Source organism: Eretmochelys imbricata, chromosome 5 (genome assembly GCF_965152235.1).
Source record: "Eretmochelys imbricata isolate rEreImb1 chromosome 5, rEreImb1.hap1, whole genome shotgun sequence".
NCBI lineage: Eukaryota > Metazoa > Chordata > Testudines > Cheloniidae > Eretmochelys > Eretmochelys imbricata.
The window spans coordinates 128042287-128057031 of record NC_135576.1 but is presented as its reverse complement, the minus strand read 5'-3'; the positions used below and the strand labels follow the sequence as shown (position 1 = coordinate 128057031).

The 14745-nt window shown below is 43.5% G+C and overlaps 1 protein-coding gene across 1 annotated transcript in view; it reads left to right on the top strand.

Moving 5' to 3' along the window:
* DGKQ (diacylglycerol kinase theta) overlaps positions 1-14745 on the top strand; it is a 169913-nt gene that overhangs the window by 39769 nt on the left and 115399 nt on the right. Inside the window, 1 exon segment of the mRNA XM_077818055.1 lies at positions 7072-7151. Coding sequence (XP_077674181.1) covers positions 7072-7151 — 80 coding nt within the window.

The window sequence follows — 14745 nt, the reverse complement described above, 5'->3', positions numbered from 1 at the left end:
CCAGGTTTCCTGGCCAACCTCCGGACATGGATTCTGGAGTTCTTCTGGTCAGGACTGCACTGGGTCTCTGCAGGGGTTCTCCATCTACCCCTTGAGGAGGGAGGGCAGGGCCTGAAGTGTCTCCAAACTCAGGTCCATGTCTTCCGCCTCCAGGCCCTGTAGAGGCTCCTTTAGGTGCAGGTAGTCTGGCGTGGAGCGTACTGGTGCACGCCTTCCTGCACCGCTTCCGAGGGCTCCGATATGACTGGCAGCTCCTTTATCTCCATCCGAGAGTTCTTCTGCAAGACCTCTCCGGGCTGCCGGTCTTCTACGGGGACTTCCTCCGGACCTGGAAACTGTTCACAGCGACCAGGTCCGCGGGGGCAGATCTCCGCTTGGAGCCCCTGCTACACAACCCCCAGCTCTGTGTGCAGGTGGCGGAGTCCCCCTCGGTGCACTAGAGGTTGGTCCTGGCAGAAGTCACCAGAGTCGGAGACCTCCTGGACTACGACCGGTGAGACTGGCTGGATCCCCTGATGCTCGCTCAGCCCATGGGGCTCTCCAGACCTCGTACTCCCTGGTGCGTACTTCAGGAGGTGAGGACCGCTTTGCCCGCTGCTCGGGTTTACCTTGACCGGGTCCTGCGAGAGGGCGCGCCCCGCCCACCCTCCACCCCAGGCCCTCCAGACCTTTTCATCGGGCCCCTGCCCCGTGGACCTGGCTGACCCCCCGCCTCTTCACCGTAAGCCGGCTACACGAGCTGCAGCTGATCCGTTTCCAGGCCGCGCCAAGGAAACATCTATACACGCTCGTGCGCCACACCCATCACGTCCTCACCCTCGCGTCCCACCCCAACACAAAGTGGCGGGACCTCCTGCTACCTCTAGAGGGTGAGGAGCCCTGGTGGGCCAGCCTATATTCCACCCTGGTCCCGAGGCCCACCGGGGATATCAGTTGGCGGCTCCTTCACAGGGCCGTGAGCACGGGCGTGTACTTGGCGCGGTTCACCCCTATCCCAGACACCTGCCCCTTTTGCGGTGTGAGGGAAACCCTGGTGCACGTATACCTGGAGTGCGCCAAGCTGAAGTCCCTATTCCGGCTCCTCACAAACCTTTTTTTATGATTTTGGTTGCACTTTTCCCCTCACCTCCTTATCTATGGATTCCCTATCTGTGGCCCCACTAAGTCACGGGACCTCCTTGTCAGCCTTCTCCTGGCCCTGGCTAAAGTGGCCATCTATAAAACCGGGGTGAGGAGGTTGGCCGATGGAGTCTCCTGTGACTGTGGGGCGTATTTCCGATCCTCCGTGCATTCACACCTCCGGGCAGAGTTCCTCTGGGCGGCATCCACTGACTCCTTTGACGCCTTCGAGGAGCAGTGGGCACTGTCCGGGGTTCTCTGCTCGGTGTCTCCATCTGGTTCCCTTCGTTTGACTCTTTGACCCCACTCCTGTCCCTGTTATTTCATTAGTTGTCCCCTGTAATTATTTGGTTTTCCAAGTCCTGTGGACCCCCCTCTTAGGCTGGGTGGGGATCCTTTAGCAGTGGATCCCAATAAGGCTTCCTTGCTGTACCCAACTGGCCTGGGTCTATCACACCACCTAAATCTATATTTAGGTGCTTAGAGAGGGTGTCTAATGTTTTTTTCACTGGCAGTAAGTGCCCACGGATTGTCAGTGATGTCAGTGGAAATTATGGGTGCTCAGCATCTCTGAATATTGGGTGACTTGGTGAAGCTTGAACAGGGATGTAGATCTCTAGTTTCAGGCTTCTGAAAAATTTGGCAAAATCTGATAAATTAAGGTAAGAAAACACAAATACTTCATAGTCTTTTTTTCCCTTAGGAACTTGAAGTAATAGTTAAAATATTGTTTGAACAGATTACGCCACTGAAAATTTTTACTTCCCAAACATAATCTATTAATATATTAAAAACTGTGTGTTCAAAATGGTTTAGAAAAATAAGACATTGCTGTTGCACTCCCTGCTGTATCCCTCTTAGTAGCTCCTGATCAATTTTAATGTTCAACAATAAGCATCTCTATAAATAGTCTCAAATTGTCAGGACAGCGTGTCCTTTTCCCAAACAGTTTCTCAATGAGCTTTCCCTAAAATTTTGTGCTTCTGAGACTTTGTATTCAAAATAATGACTCCTGATTTGGTCCCATAGATAACAATCACCCATCACAAAACTCCTTCCACAGATTCCTACTCCAGGAGTTGAGATGCTTCACTTTACCAGACTGAATGGTTTGGTGCATTAGATATCCAGCTAGCACGTGCTGTTTTAATGGAAACACAAAACCTCTTCCATCCTTGTCTTCTGTTTAACTCCTGCTTCTTAGGTCATGGAGCTGGCACTGCATGGCTGGATTTATATTTCTCTCTCTGTGTAGGCTGCAAGCAAACAGCAAGCCTGGGAGGGAGGGGGGAGAAGCGGAGCGTCAGAGGCGCGCTCAGGGGAGCAGGTGGAGGCGGAGCGGAGGTGAGCTGGGGCAGCGGGGGCACATTTCTAGGGGCAGCATGGCCGGTGCTGGAATGCCACCCCTAGAAATGTGCCGCCCCAAGCACCTGCTTGTTTTGCTGGTGCCAAGAGCTGGCCCTGGTTCTAGAGCAGCTTGTGGTGCTGCTGCTCAGTTGGGAGCTTGGACCCAACATTTTAGGATATCCATCGTCAGTTGTTCCAGAGTAACAGCCGTGTTAGTCTGTATTCGCAAAGAGAAAAGGAGTACTTGTGTCACCTTAGAGACTAACCAATTTATTTGAGCATGAGCTTTCGTGAGCTACAGCTCACTTCATTGGATGCATACTGTGGAAAGTATAGAAGATCTTTTTTTACACACAAAGCATGAAAAAATGGGTGTTTACCACTACAAAAGATTTTCTCTCCCCCCACCCCACTCTCCTGCTGGTAATAGCTTATCTAAAGTGATCACTCTGGGAGTGGCTAAGTCATTATGCAAGGTAACCTATTTCCCCTTGTTTTTTCCTCCCCTCCCTCCCCCTGACGTTCTTGTTAAACCCTGGATTTGTGCTGGAAATGGCCCAACTTGATTATCATACACATTGTAAGGAGAGTGATAACTTTAGATAAGCTATTACCAGCAGGAGAGTGTGGTGGGGGGAGAGAAAACCTTTTGTAGTGGTAAACACCCATTTTTTCATGCTTTGTGCGTATAAAAAGATCTTCTATACTTTCCACAGTATGCATCCGATGAAGTGAGCTGTAGCTCACGAAAGCTTATGCTCAAATAAACTGGTTAGTCTCTAAGGTGCCACAAGTACTCCTTTTCTTATAGTCAGTTGTTGTTTTGGTAGGCTGCCAAAATTTTCCTGAGGAACAGGACAGGAAAGGGAAGTGGTGACTTTTAGCAGTTCATGCCTTGGCTAAACCTGAGTGGAGTTGTGTGAGACAAAGAAGAGGCACTGTTGCTGTCAGAGCTTTTCTCCCTGCTGAATTCCAAGGCAGTGTGCAAACAATGGACATAGGAGAGCTTCACAAAAAATGGTTAAACGAATCTTTTATTATGGAACTATTGAGTGACCTCAGCATAGTGATTGCTGCCAGCTCCCCGCAGATTCTCTGGTGATAGTTCTTGCAGTCTCTGGGCTTCCTTAATTTGCTTCCCAGTAAAAGCAGTAATCCTCTTTCTGAAATTTTACACTTGTTAACTTTTGTTCCTGAGACTGGCCATTTTTGCTTGTACTCCCCTGAGCCAGATCAGTAAACTGCAGGTGCTTATGTCTGACTCACCTTTTATCATTATGAAAAAATGCTACGATGGAACTTTGTCCTTGCCTAAGATTTCTGTTGTTGGAGTTATTCCTTAACAACATCTCTGTGCATTCCCCTGTGCTCCATGATACTCCTTGCCCAACGCTTTTACCCAACTGGATACTCATTTTTTAGGTGAAAATGATTCCATTAAAAGTCTTTTTGTAAGCTGTTTTCCCACTTTGTGTTGCCGATGAGCTGAGAAGAATTCTATCTTTGTGTAGATTGTCTAGATGAATTGAGAGCGGCAAATATTAGAAGATCTCAAGGCTTATCCTATCAGAGCTAGATTATCATAGAATCATAGAATATCAGGGTTGGAAGGGACCTCAGGAGGTCATCTAGTCCAATCCCCTGCTCAAAGCAGGACCAATCCCCAATTTTTGCCCCAGATCCCTAAATGGCCCCCTCAAGGATTGAACTCACAACCCTGGGTTTAGCAGACCAATGCTCAAACCACTGAGCTATCCCTCCCCCTATCTTCTCTGCTTTCCCTCCGTAAATAATTCCTCTCTGAAATTTGTAGAGGAACTACGTGGGGCTCAGTAAATCATGTATTCAGCTTTGGTGTGTAGTTTGGAAATGGTGTATCTGATTTGGGATGTTGGTTTTGCAGTTTGTCTTCTGTGAATGGCTGCTACCTCTCTGTACAGGAGCGTCTTGCGGCTCACTAGTCTTTGGGTGGTGACTTTGATGCAACGTTCTGCGCTTGCTCAAGCAAGCTGAGGAATTGAATGAGAAGACAGACCAACATCTTGCTAGTCAGATAGATAGATTTGGTGGCAATTGGCATAAGTGAATTGTATAGACTATTTTAATGGATTTATATCAGTTGTGGGGTCTTATCCCACACTAGACACCATGTGGTGAGAGAGAGAACTCCAAAAGCAGGGGTCTGTGAAGGCATTTTGTCTAGATAGTTACGGATATTGTGAGTAACCTAGTTCTGCTGTTAACGTCTCTCAAAGTCATCAACGCTCTGAAATGTCTGCATCCGTGTGGTTTGTCAAGTTCTGGAAACTTACAGTAGTATGTTCATCCTCATGATCCAGCTGCCACTGTCTGATTCTGAATACAGTTAGCTCTGTGTATCATTAACTGGCTGACACGATAATTCCTATGTAATCCCAGCTAGTGACACTACCCGCATGGCCCCACAGTATGCCAACATTTTTATGGCTGACTTAGAACAACGCTACCTCAGCTCTCGTCCCCTAATGCCCATACTCTACTTGTGCTACATTAATGACATCTTCATCATCTGGACCCATGGAAAAGAAGCCCTTGAGGAATTCCACCATGATTTCAACAATTACCATCCTACCATCAACCTCAGCCTGGACCAGTCCACACAAGAGATCCACTTCCTGGACACTACGGTGCTAATAAGCGATGGTCACATAAACACCGCCCTATACTGGAAACCTACTGACCACTATTCCTACCTACATGCCTCCAGCTTTCATCCAGACTGCACCACACGATTCATTGTCTACAGCCAAGCTCTACGATACAACTGCATTTGCTCCAACCCCTCAGACAGAGACAAATACCTACAAGATCTCTATCAAACGTTCTTACAACTACAATACCCACCTGCGGAAGTGAAGAAACAGATTGACAGAGCCAGAAGAGTTCCCAGAAGTCACCTACTACAGGACAGGCCCAACAAAGAAAATAACAGAACGCCACTAGCCATCACCTTCAGCCCCCAACTAAAACCTCTCCAACGCATCATCAAGGATCTACAACCTATCCTGAAGGACGACGCATCACTCTCACAGATCTTGGGAGACAGGCCAGTCCTTGCTTACAGACAGCCCCCCAACCTGAAGCAAATACTCACCAGCAACCACACAACAGAACCACTAACCCAGGAACCTATCTAAACTGGGAGGAGAGGTACTAAACTGACACTAAACTGGGAGGGGAGGTAGATACGCTGGAGGGTAGAGATAGGATACAGAGGGACCTAGACAAATTGGAGGATTGGGCCAAAAGAAATCTGATGAGGTTCAACAAGGACAAGTGCAGAGTCCTGCACTTAGGATGGAAGAATCCAATGCACCGCTACAGACTAGGGACCCAATGGCTCGGCAGCAGTTCTGCAGAAAAGGACCTAGGGGTTACAGTGGACGAGAAGCTGGATATGAGTCAACAGTGTGCCCTTGTTGCCAAGAAGGCCAATGGCATTTTGGGATGTATACGTAGGGGCATTGCCTCTTCTGCTGGAATAGCTACCCTTATCTGATCACTCTCGTCACAGTGTGTATGATAACACCCATTGTTTCATGTTCTCTATGTATATAAATCTCCCCACTGTATTTTCCACTGAATGCATATGATGAAGTGAGCTGTAGCTCACGAAAGCTTATGCTCAAATAAATTTGTTAGTCTCTAAGGTGACACAAGTACTCCTTTTCTTTATACAGATAATGAATGGCAGGGAGTTTATTTTTTATTCAACAGTATCCCTCTTAGTAGATCATGATTAATTTTATTGTTCAGCAATAAGCGTTCTATAAAGAGTCTCACATCGTCAGGACAGTGTGTCCTTTTCCCCAAACAGTTCTCAATGAGCTTTCCTTAAAACTTTGTACTTCTGAAACTTTGTATTAAAATATTAACTCCTGATTTGGTCCCAGACCAACAGTCACCCATCACAAAACTCCTTCCAGAGATTCCTACTCCAGGAGTTGAGATGCGTACTGTTGCTTGAACTAAACACTTCACCTATGCAGTTATGATGTTTTTTCCTGAGCATGAAAACCAAGATAGTGAAACAATTTTCCAGCCCTTTGTAGTTATTAATATATTTATTGATTTTAGCAAAATTTACATAAGTGTTACTAATGACTTCTGCAATAAAAATTGCAATTCATTTTCAATTCTCTAAGCAGCCTGTGCTTTGTCTTCTCTTTCTCCACTGCTCCAGTGGGTTTGATGCCATGTTTATCCACCATATATTCCTCCTCCATGTCATGAATTGTAGGGGGAAGAATCACTCTGTACACAGCCCGCCCACTTGGGCCATGTCCTAGGGCTGATTCTGGCTGTAGGTAGCTCCCTGTAGTTAAAGCTGCTTGGGGTAGCAGACCCCTAGTGTGGCGTTGATGGGGGGAGACATGGCTTGTGGGACAGCTGGGAAGAGGAGAATGGGTAATACAGGGATAGGGTGAACTCTGTTCCTCTTCCTCAGTCTCAAACCCAGAGACGTTAGTAATAGTACAGTTTAGAAAGTAGTTCTTGAATATATTTGATCTGCTTTGGAAAAAAAAAGTCCCACGTTTCTGAAACATGCATGTTTTATTTCCACAGTTTGCAACTTTATGTCTCATGAAAAGTGCCTCAAGCATGTGAAGATACCATGCTCGTGTATTGCGCCGAGTCTCGTAAGGGTGAGTTGGCATGTGTTATGATATACTTTACCTAGCCAGTGGCTTGAGTTTATTTGCTATATCTTTCTCATTAGTAAATTAATTTAAAAAAATAGACTGGCTCATTAATGTAATGATTTTAATATAAGCTAAATATGTTATTCATTGGTTCAAACTCTTACATCCTTTCCATGACAAAAGTTTTAAATCTAAGCCCTTCTGAACCTGCCTGGAACAAACTGCCTTGAAAAATGCTGTTTTGCTTTCCTTAAAGATTACTAAAGTGGTTTAATGGTGTGTCATTACCTGGAAGAATTGTCATACTTGAATGTGGTAACTGATTCAGATGAGGTGCATAAGTACAATACACTCTTATACATGGTTTTCTGAGCAAGGTTTCTGGACATTACCACATTTTTTACAGCAATTACATTTCAGTAGAGGGTGATAAGCCTTTGGTGTTGAATGAAAGAGCTGTTTTTGACTTCTGTAGGTTGGTGCATCTTAACATTTTTGTTCATATATGCTCTTTTTTGGGTCTTAATTGTAGCGGTGAATTCAGACAGAAAATATCATATTGTCTCTATATAAATTCATGGTATGTCCACATCTTGAACACTGTGTAAATATCTGGTTGCTCCATCTCAAAAAAGATATATTGGAATTGGAAAAGGTTCAGAAAAGGGCAATAAAAATGATTAGGGGTATGGAAGGGCTTCCATATGAGGATTGATTAAGAAGACGAGGACTTTTCAGCTTGGAAAAGAGATGACTAAGGGGGGCGGGATATGGTAGAGGTCTATAAAATCATGACTGGTGTGGAGAAAGTAAATAAGGAAGTGTTATTTACTCCTTCTCATAACACAAGAACTAGGGGTCACCAAATGAAATCAGTAGGTAGCAGGTATAAAACAAAGAGAAGGAAGTATTTCTTCCCACAATGCACAATCAACCTGTGGAACTCTTTGCCAGAGGATGGTGTGGAGACCAAGACTATAACAGGGTTAAAAAAAAGAACTAGATAAGTTCCTGGAGGCTATTAGACAGGATGAGCAGTGATGATGTCCCTAGCCTCTGTTTGCCAGAAGCTGGGATTGGGTCATGGATCACTTGATGATTACCTGTTCTGTTCATTGCCTCTGGGGCACCTGGCATTGGCCCCTGTCAGAAGACTGGATACTGGGCTAGATGGACCTTTGGTCTCACCCAGTATGACTGTTCTTATGTACACTTTCTGATTTTTTTGTTGTGGTTTTTTTTTGTTTTTTTTACGTTTTAACTTGGTGGTAATATTTCTAAATCCTTATGTGGAGGCATACGCGGCTTTGGAACCGTAGCTGGGTGCTTTATAATTTTGGTACTACAGCATGATTCTTTCACACATGATGTCTCTCTCAGGAACATGTTCCTGCAGAACATAAGTATGAATACACACACAAAAATTGGATTCAATTTAAATACTAAAGAAGAAAGGCACAAAAAGGTATTGTGGAGCCGGAGGAAGAGGGAAATGGGGGCAGTAAAATGCCTGGTGAAAAAAGTGTAAAGTGGTGCGAAAGCTTTAAATATGGAAAACCTGGAACAGTTAGAGACATCTGTAATTAAAACAATCTCAGTGAATCAAAGGGATGTTGATACAGGTATAACAGAGAAAATAATCAGATAGTTTTGGGAACATTTAGATGGAGAACCAGTGTCATCTTATACTGATATCTCGGATGTGTACTGCAAGTTCTTATATATAATGTCATTAAAACCCACCCATTCTGTCTGATTTAAACTTTTTCTTAGGTATGTTTTTACACTGCATGTGACCTAGAACATGCGAATATGAATGGACTAGGATGCTGAGGGTGGGGTCATGGCAAGAGGCTGTGGCTATTTTTGGTGGAGGATGTGTGGATCTGGGTGCTTGATAAGAGTGGCTGGGTAGGGTGGGCAGAGGCAACAGGAAAAGGATGGCAAGAAGAGCTCACCTGTCTTCTTCATTCACAACTTCTGGATCCTAGTGTCCATCAGATTTTGCTACTTTTTCGTTCAGCTCCTGGGACATGACTTACCAGGCACTCCTGGTGAACCTACTTGTGGATCATGGCCCCTGGGCTGGAAAGTACTGCTCCAGATCCTGTTGTTTTAGATGTATGGGCTTGTGGCTGCAACAATAGACACTATTTCTAAGGCTACATGCTTTATTTATTTTGTTGTTCATGTCACCCTCTGCAAAGAGGCAGATATTACAGCTCGGTAAGTCAACGACTGGGTCAGCTACATCATGACATATGAATAAGTTTGTGAGTAAGTTTGGAGAGGGTTATAGATCAATGAAGTAACATTTAACTAGTTCAAGTTCTGAGAGAGAGAGAGAAATGATCATCTTTTTTGGAAATGTGTGACTGACCAAGTATTCATTCGTTCATTTAAATTTGGCGTGTGATTTAAAATATCAATTCTTCTTAATTTTGTGTTGAAAACCATCAGTCTGAATGTATTAATGTTAAAATCTGTTTGATATTACAGTCTAGTTGTTTTTATTTTTGTCTGGGTGCAGGTTGTTTTCCTCACTTTTCTCAAATGTATATTGTTATATATTTTATCTGATGTTTTATTTTTGCTTAAACAATCAAAATACAAACAATAGCATATTTTATTTAACTTTAGATCATCCTCTCCTACACCTACAGTTGTGCAGCATGCCTTGTAACGATCGGCAGCTTTCCACACTCCGAATTGTCCACCTGTCAGTGTTGCTGAACAGAATTATAAAGGGTTGAGGAGCCTTCATGTCGAAAGGTGCTATATAAAATTTAAGATAGTCCAGAAGTAAACTGAACAGTTTCTTCACACAATGCAGTCAACCTGTGGAACTCTTTGCCAGAGGATGTTGTGAAGGCCAAGACTATAACAGGGTTCAAAAAAGAACTAGATAAGTTCATGGAGGATAGGTCCATCAATGGCTATTAGCCAGGATGGGCAGAGATTGTGTCCCTAGCCTCTGTTTGCCAGATGCTGGGAATGAGTGACAGGGGAAAGGATCACTTGATGATTATCTGTTCTGTTCATTCCCTCTGGGACACCTGGCATTGGCCACTGTTGGAAGACAGGATACTGGGCTAGCTGGACCTTCGGTCTGACCCAGTCTGGCCTTTCTTACGTTCTTGTTTTCTTGATTTGGGTATCTGAGTTCTGTTCACTTGCTCAGCGGGCCAGGGTTAAGGCTGCCATGTGGGAGATCTTGTTTTGTGTGCAGTCTATATGAAGTAAATATTGAACTTCGCTCTTAATTTAAAAACATAACAAAGCAAAACAACTAATGATGGTTTGTAATATGTGTGGAAATTTTATTTTTGCATCAGTCACCATCCATTCAGATTATTTACATGTGGTTCTTTATGGAAAGCTCTGATGTATGAAGTGGTGTTAAGAGGGTATTTTTCTTGTCATTTTCTCCTCATGTATTAATATTAAGCTTATGACATAAATTACATTTTTAATCTCTTGGATTTTATCTGGAACATACTTTAAAGTCCATCTGTGACAGTGTTTCATTTGTTGTTAAATCAAACTGTCAGAGAACCATTTTTCAATGATTGTCTCATGGAAATTTTCATACCTAAACAGAGCTTGCTTTCCAGGATCAAGTAAAAGCTCATACAGTCTCAACCATGTCATGATTGCAGCTAGTCTCAGATAAGTTTCTGACTAGGAGATTTGCAAGGATGCCTTACAAAGTTGGTTTTTGCTTGGACTCAGTGTTTCAGACTGGAATCAGGCCATGGTATTTCAAAACCTGTTTTTGTAGAGAGTCCAACTTGCCAAGCGTCCATTTTTACTGTTCATGGGGTGTTTCTGTTTTAGTTCTGTGTGTTGTGGGGCTGTTAAGTATCTCTGCTATTGTCATTTAAAAGAAAATTACTCTTTGTACTGTCTGAGATGTTTAAAAAACTAACTGTATTGTGCTTAGTGGTAAACACTACACATCCTCACTGTGTATTTCATCCTAGTTATGTAGGTGATGTTATGTGTTGTGTAAGCTTTGCCTGGACATAGAAATATTTGAATTTTTTTGTGTTGATTTAACAGATTGTGACCATATAGAGAATTTTTTTTAGTTTTTACGTGTTTTCTATGATAAATGTTTGCTTTTAGAGAAGTTAGGTATTTGTAGTCTTTTCTGAATTAGTTGTGTTTAATGCAATTGTTACCCAAGATTTATATTTCTGGAGTTGTATGTGGACTCGAATCTGTCATAGTCCAACAATATTGTATTAATTTTGTGCCAACTAGGGTATCTATACAAAAGCGTGCAGAGATAGACCCCCTCTACAGTTCTTGATTGCACATATACTGAAGTAGAACTGCAAATCTATATTAAGGCTTTTACAAATTTTCTGTATAGTAATTTGTTTAGAACGTATTAGTTATTATTTGCTTGCATGTGTGATATTGGTCTTAATTTTTTTCTTGCTGATTCAGATACTGGGAAATCAAGATTATAGTTCCCCTAAAATGTTGCCCAGAGACCAGAATTTGCTGTTGACTGTCTTGCGGAAGAGATGTCACTACTATTACCTCAGACTACTAGTGTCTTGGGTGGATGTTCAATAACTGATCCTTTTTCCACTGAAACTGGTGAATGTAGCATCTCCTTTTCCCCTGCCCATGAATTGTGATTTACTGAGCAACATTTGCTCCCAGTAGGTAGAAATCTAACTTTCCTTCCAGAGACCATATCCCTTTGAACCCTGGGAAAGCTTACATTATTTAAGTTTCTTTTTCACAAATGACAGATTTATTACCCCGGTTACAGATCAGGTGACAGAGTGGCGGGGAAGCATCAGTGCAGCTTTCCAGGGGTCTGTGACTTCATAAGCAGGTGGTTGACCTTGTCTGTTGACCTGATTCTTTTTTTTTCCCCATTGGCTCCAGCTATGTACAAGTGATTGGTTGTATTTGTCAGTTGTTGTATTGCTCATAAGGTGCTGGAAGAAGTGAAAATGGGGAGGGGGGGTTAATCCCCATTTAAAACTATTGATAATCTGTTCTGCATTAAACATTCCATGGTTAATGGTTACAGTTCCATACTTCTTTATCTAGTCTTCACCACTGTAGCATTTTGCCTCGGCATTAGGAGCTTCACACGAGTGAGTTCCACCAAAGGGGTGAAAGTCCAAATAGCATCGTCATCACCGTTACTGTTTGCCTCAGATTTTAAGAAAGTGCCTAAGAGTGCTCAATCACTTACTAAGGTTTATCAAAATCAGGCATTTGATAACTTCCAAGACTTCAGATACAAACATGTTACAGTCAGATAGAGGGAAGAACGTCGGGACAGGTATAGCTTGGGGAAATGAGGGATGGAAAGATGGAGAGGAGCGTGGAAGGCAGAGAAAGTGAGGCTAGTGGTGGAGGGACTGGGTGAGAGTGAGGGGTGGGAGGAGGTTGGGGCAAACAGCCTATCAGAAGGTAGAAAACAGTGTCCAGAATCCCAGTGGAGAATGCCGTCTCCTGACATTACCTGTCTGAAGGTGCCTCAGCCTTCCCTCATTTCTGTTTTCAGGAGTTGCTGCCCGCTACTGGGATCTGCTTCTGCTGCCCAGAGTGCTGTGGTGCTGCTTGCAGTTCCTGTAGCTGGGGAGGGTCGGCGTCTGCTGGGGCCTGGTGCCCTGGGGAAGTGGGTGTGTGTGAAGGGGTATTTAAATATAACTCAGGATGATCTGAAGTTGAACAGAGCAGCTAGTTACTAACTTTGATCTTGGCCAGGATCATGAGCTCTCTAATGAGGTGCAATAGAACCTTAAAATGATCCCAACTTTGTTTTATAGCTCATCTTCTGAGCGGTGACATTTTCAGTGTCACAGTGCCCTGTAATAGGGGCTCTGGTTCAGTTACAGCCCAGTGAGTTGAGTAGTACCTGTTGAATCATCAAAATCATTCCTTGGAAGTGTCCCACCCAAGTACTGACCTAGCCCAGCCCTCCTGAGCTTTGAAGATTAGACTGGTTAGTATGATTGCAGGTCTTGTTTCTTTGTTCTAGAAATCAGCTGGCATCAAACATTATTCCTGTGAGAGACAGGTGATTTTTAGAGGTGGAGATGAGAGAACTCCATTTTGGTTTTTTTTAAATGGTAAATTTTGTGTGTGTGTGTATTTGTGAGTTCAGAGGCCGGGAAATAGGTGGACAGGGAGGGGAGGGATAGCTCAGTGGTTGTGAGTTCAATCCTTGAGGGGGCTGTTTAGGGATCTTGGAGCAAAAATTGGGGATGGGTCCTGCTTTGAGCAGGGGGTTGGACTGGGTGACCTCCTGAAGTCCCTTCCAACCCTGATATTCTATAATTCTATGACAGGTATGAATCACAAATAGTGACACTGGTTATAAAACTCTTCTCTCCCTCTCACATAAACATATTTGGGTATGAGATGAGAGACTTCAGCACTCATGGATTTAAAAAAGGAAAGTTTATATATTCTCCCTGTGATAAATGAAGGGGTGTGAGTAGCTCCCTTTTATGGACATCCAGCCAGCCAGCCAGTAGCTATAACAGCCTCTTGGTGGCTGTTCTCTGCTTGCTTTACCTGTAAAGAATTAACAAAGTCCCGCAGGTAAAGAAAAGGGCACCTGACCAAAAGAGCCAGTAGGAGGGCTAGAACTTCTTAAAATTGGGAAAGACGCTTTTTCTTTGTGTCTGTGGTTGTTCTCCGGAGAGAAGGGACAGAGCAGGACAGGGTTGAAGTTATGCTGTGTCATAAATATAAAAGGAAGGGTAAAACCCTTTAAAATCCCTCCTGGCCAGAGGAAAAAGCCTCTCACCTGCAAAGGGTTAAGAAGCTAAAGGTAACCTCGCTGGCACCTGACCAAAATGACCAATGAGGAGACAAGATACTTTCAAAAGCTGGGAGGAGGGAGAGAAACAAAGGGTCTGTGTCTTTCTATATGCTGTTTTTGCCGGGGACAGAACAGGAATGGAGTCTTAGAACTTTTAGTAAGTAATCTAGCTAGGTATGTGTTAGATTATGATTTCTTTAAATGGCTGAGAAAAGAATTGTGCTGAATAGAATGACTATTTCTGTCTGTGTGTCTTTTTTGTAACTTAAGGTTTTGCCTAGAGGGATTCTCTATGTTTTGAATCTAATTACCCTGTAAGGTATCTACCATCCTGATTTTACAGAGGTGATTCCTTTACTTCTATTTACTTCTATTTCTATTAAAAGTCTTCTTGTAAGAAAACTGAATGCTTTTTCATTGTTCTCAGATCCAAGGGTTTTGGGTCTGTGGTCACCTATGCAAATTGGTGAGGATTTTTACCAAACCTTTCCCAGGAAGTGGGGTGCAAGGGTTGGGAGGATTTTGGGGGGAAAGACGTGTCCAAACTACGTTTCCCAGTAAACCCAGTTAGAGTTTGGTGGTTGCAGTGGATATTCCAAGGCAAAGGATAAAATTAATTTGTACCTTGGGGAAGGTTTAACCTAAGCTGGTAAAAGTAAGCTTAGGAGGTTTTCATGCAGGTCCCCACATCTGTACCCTAGAGTTCAGAGTGGGGGAGGAGCCTTGACATGGTGGCAGAGTGGTGGGATTAACCTGAAATCATTTTGAGATCAATTTGAGATTTTTTGAACG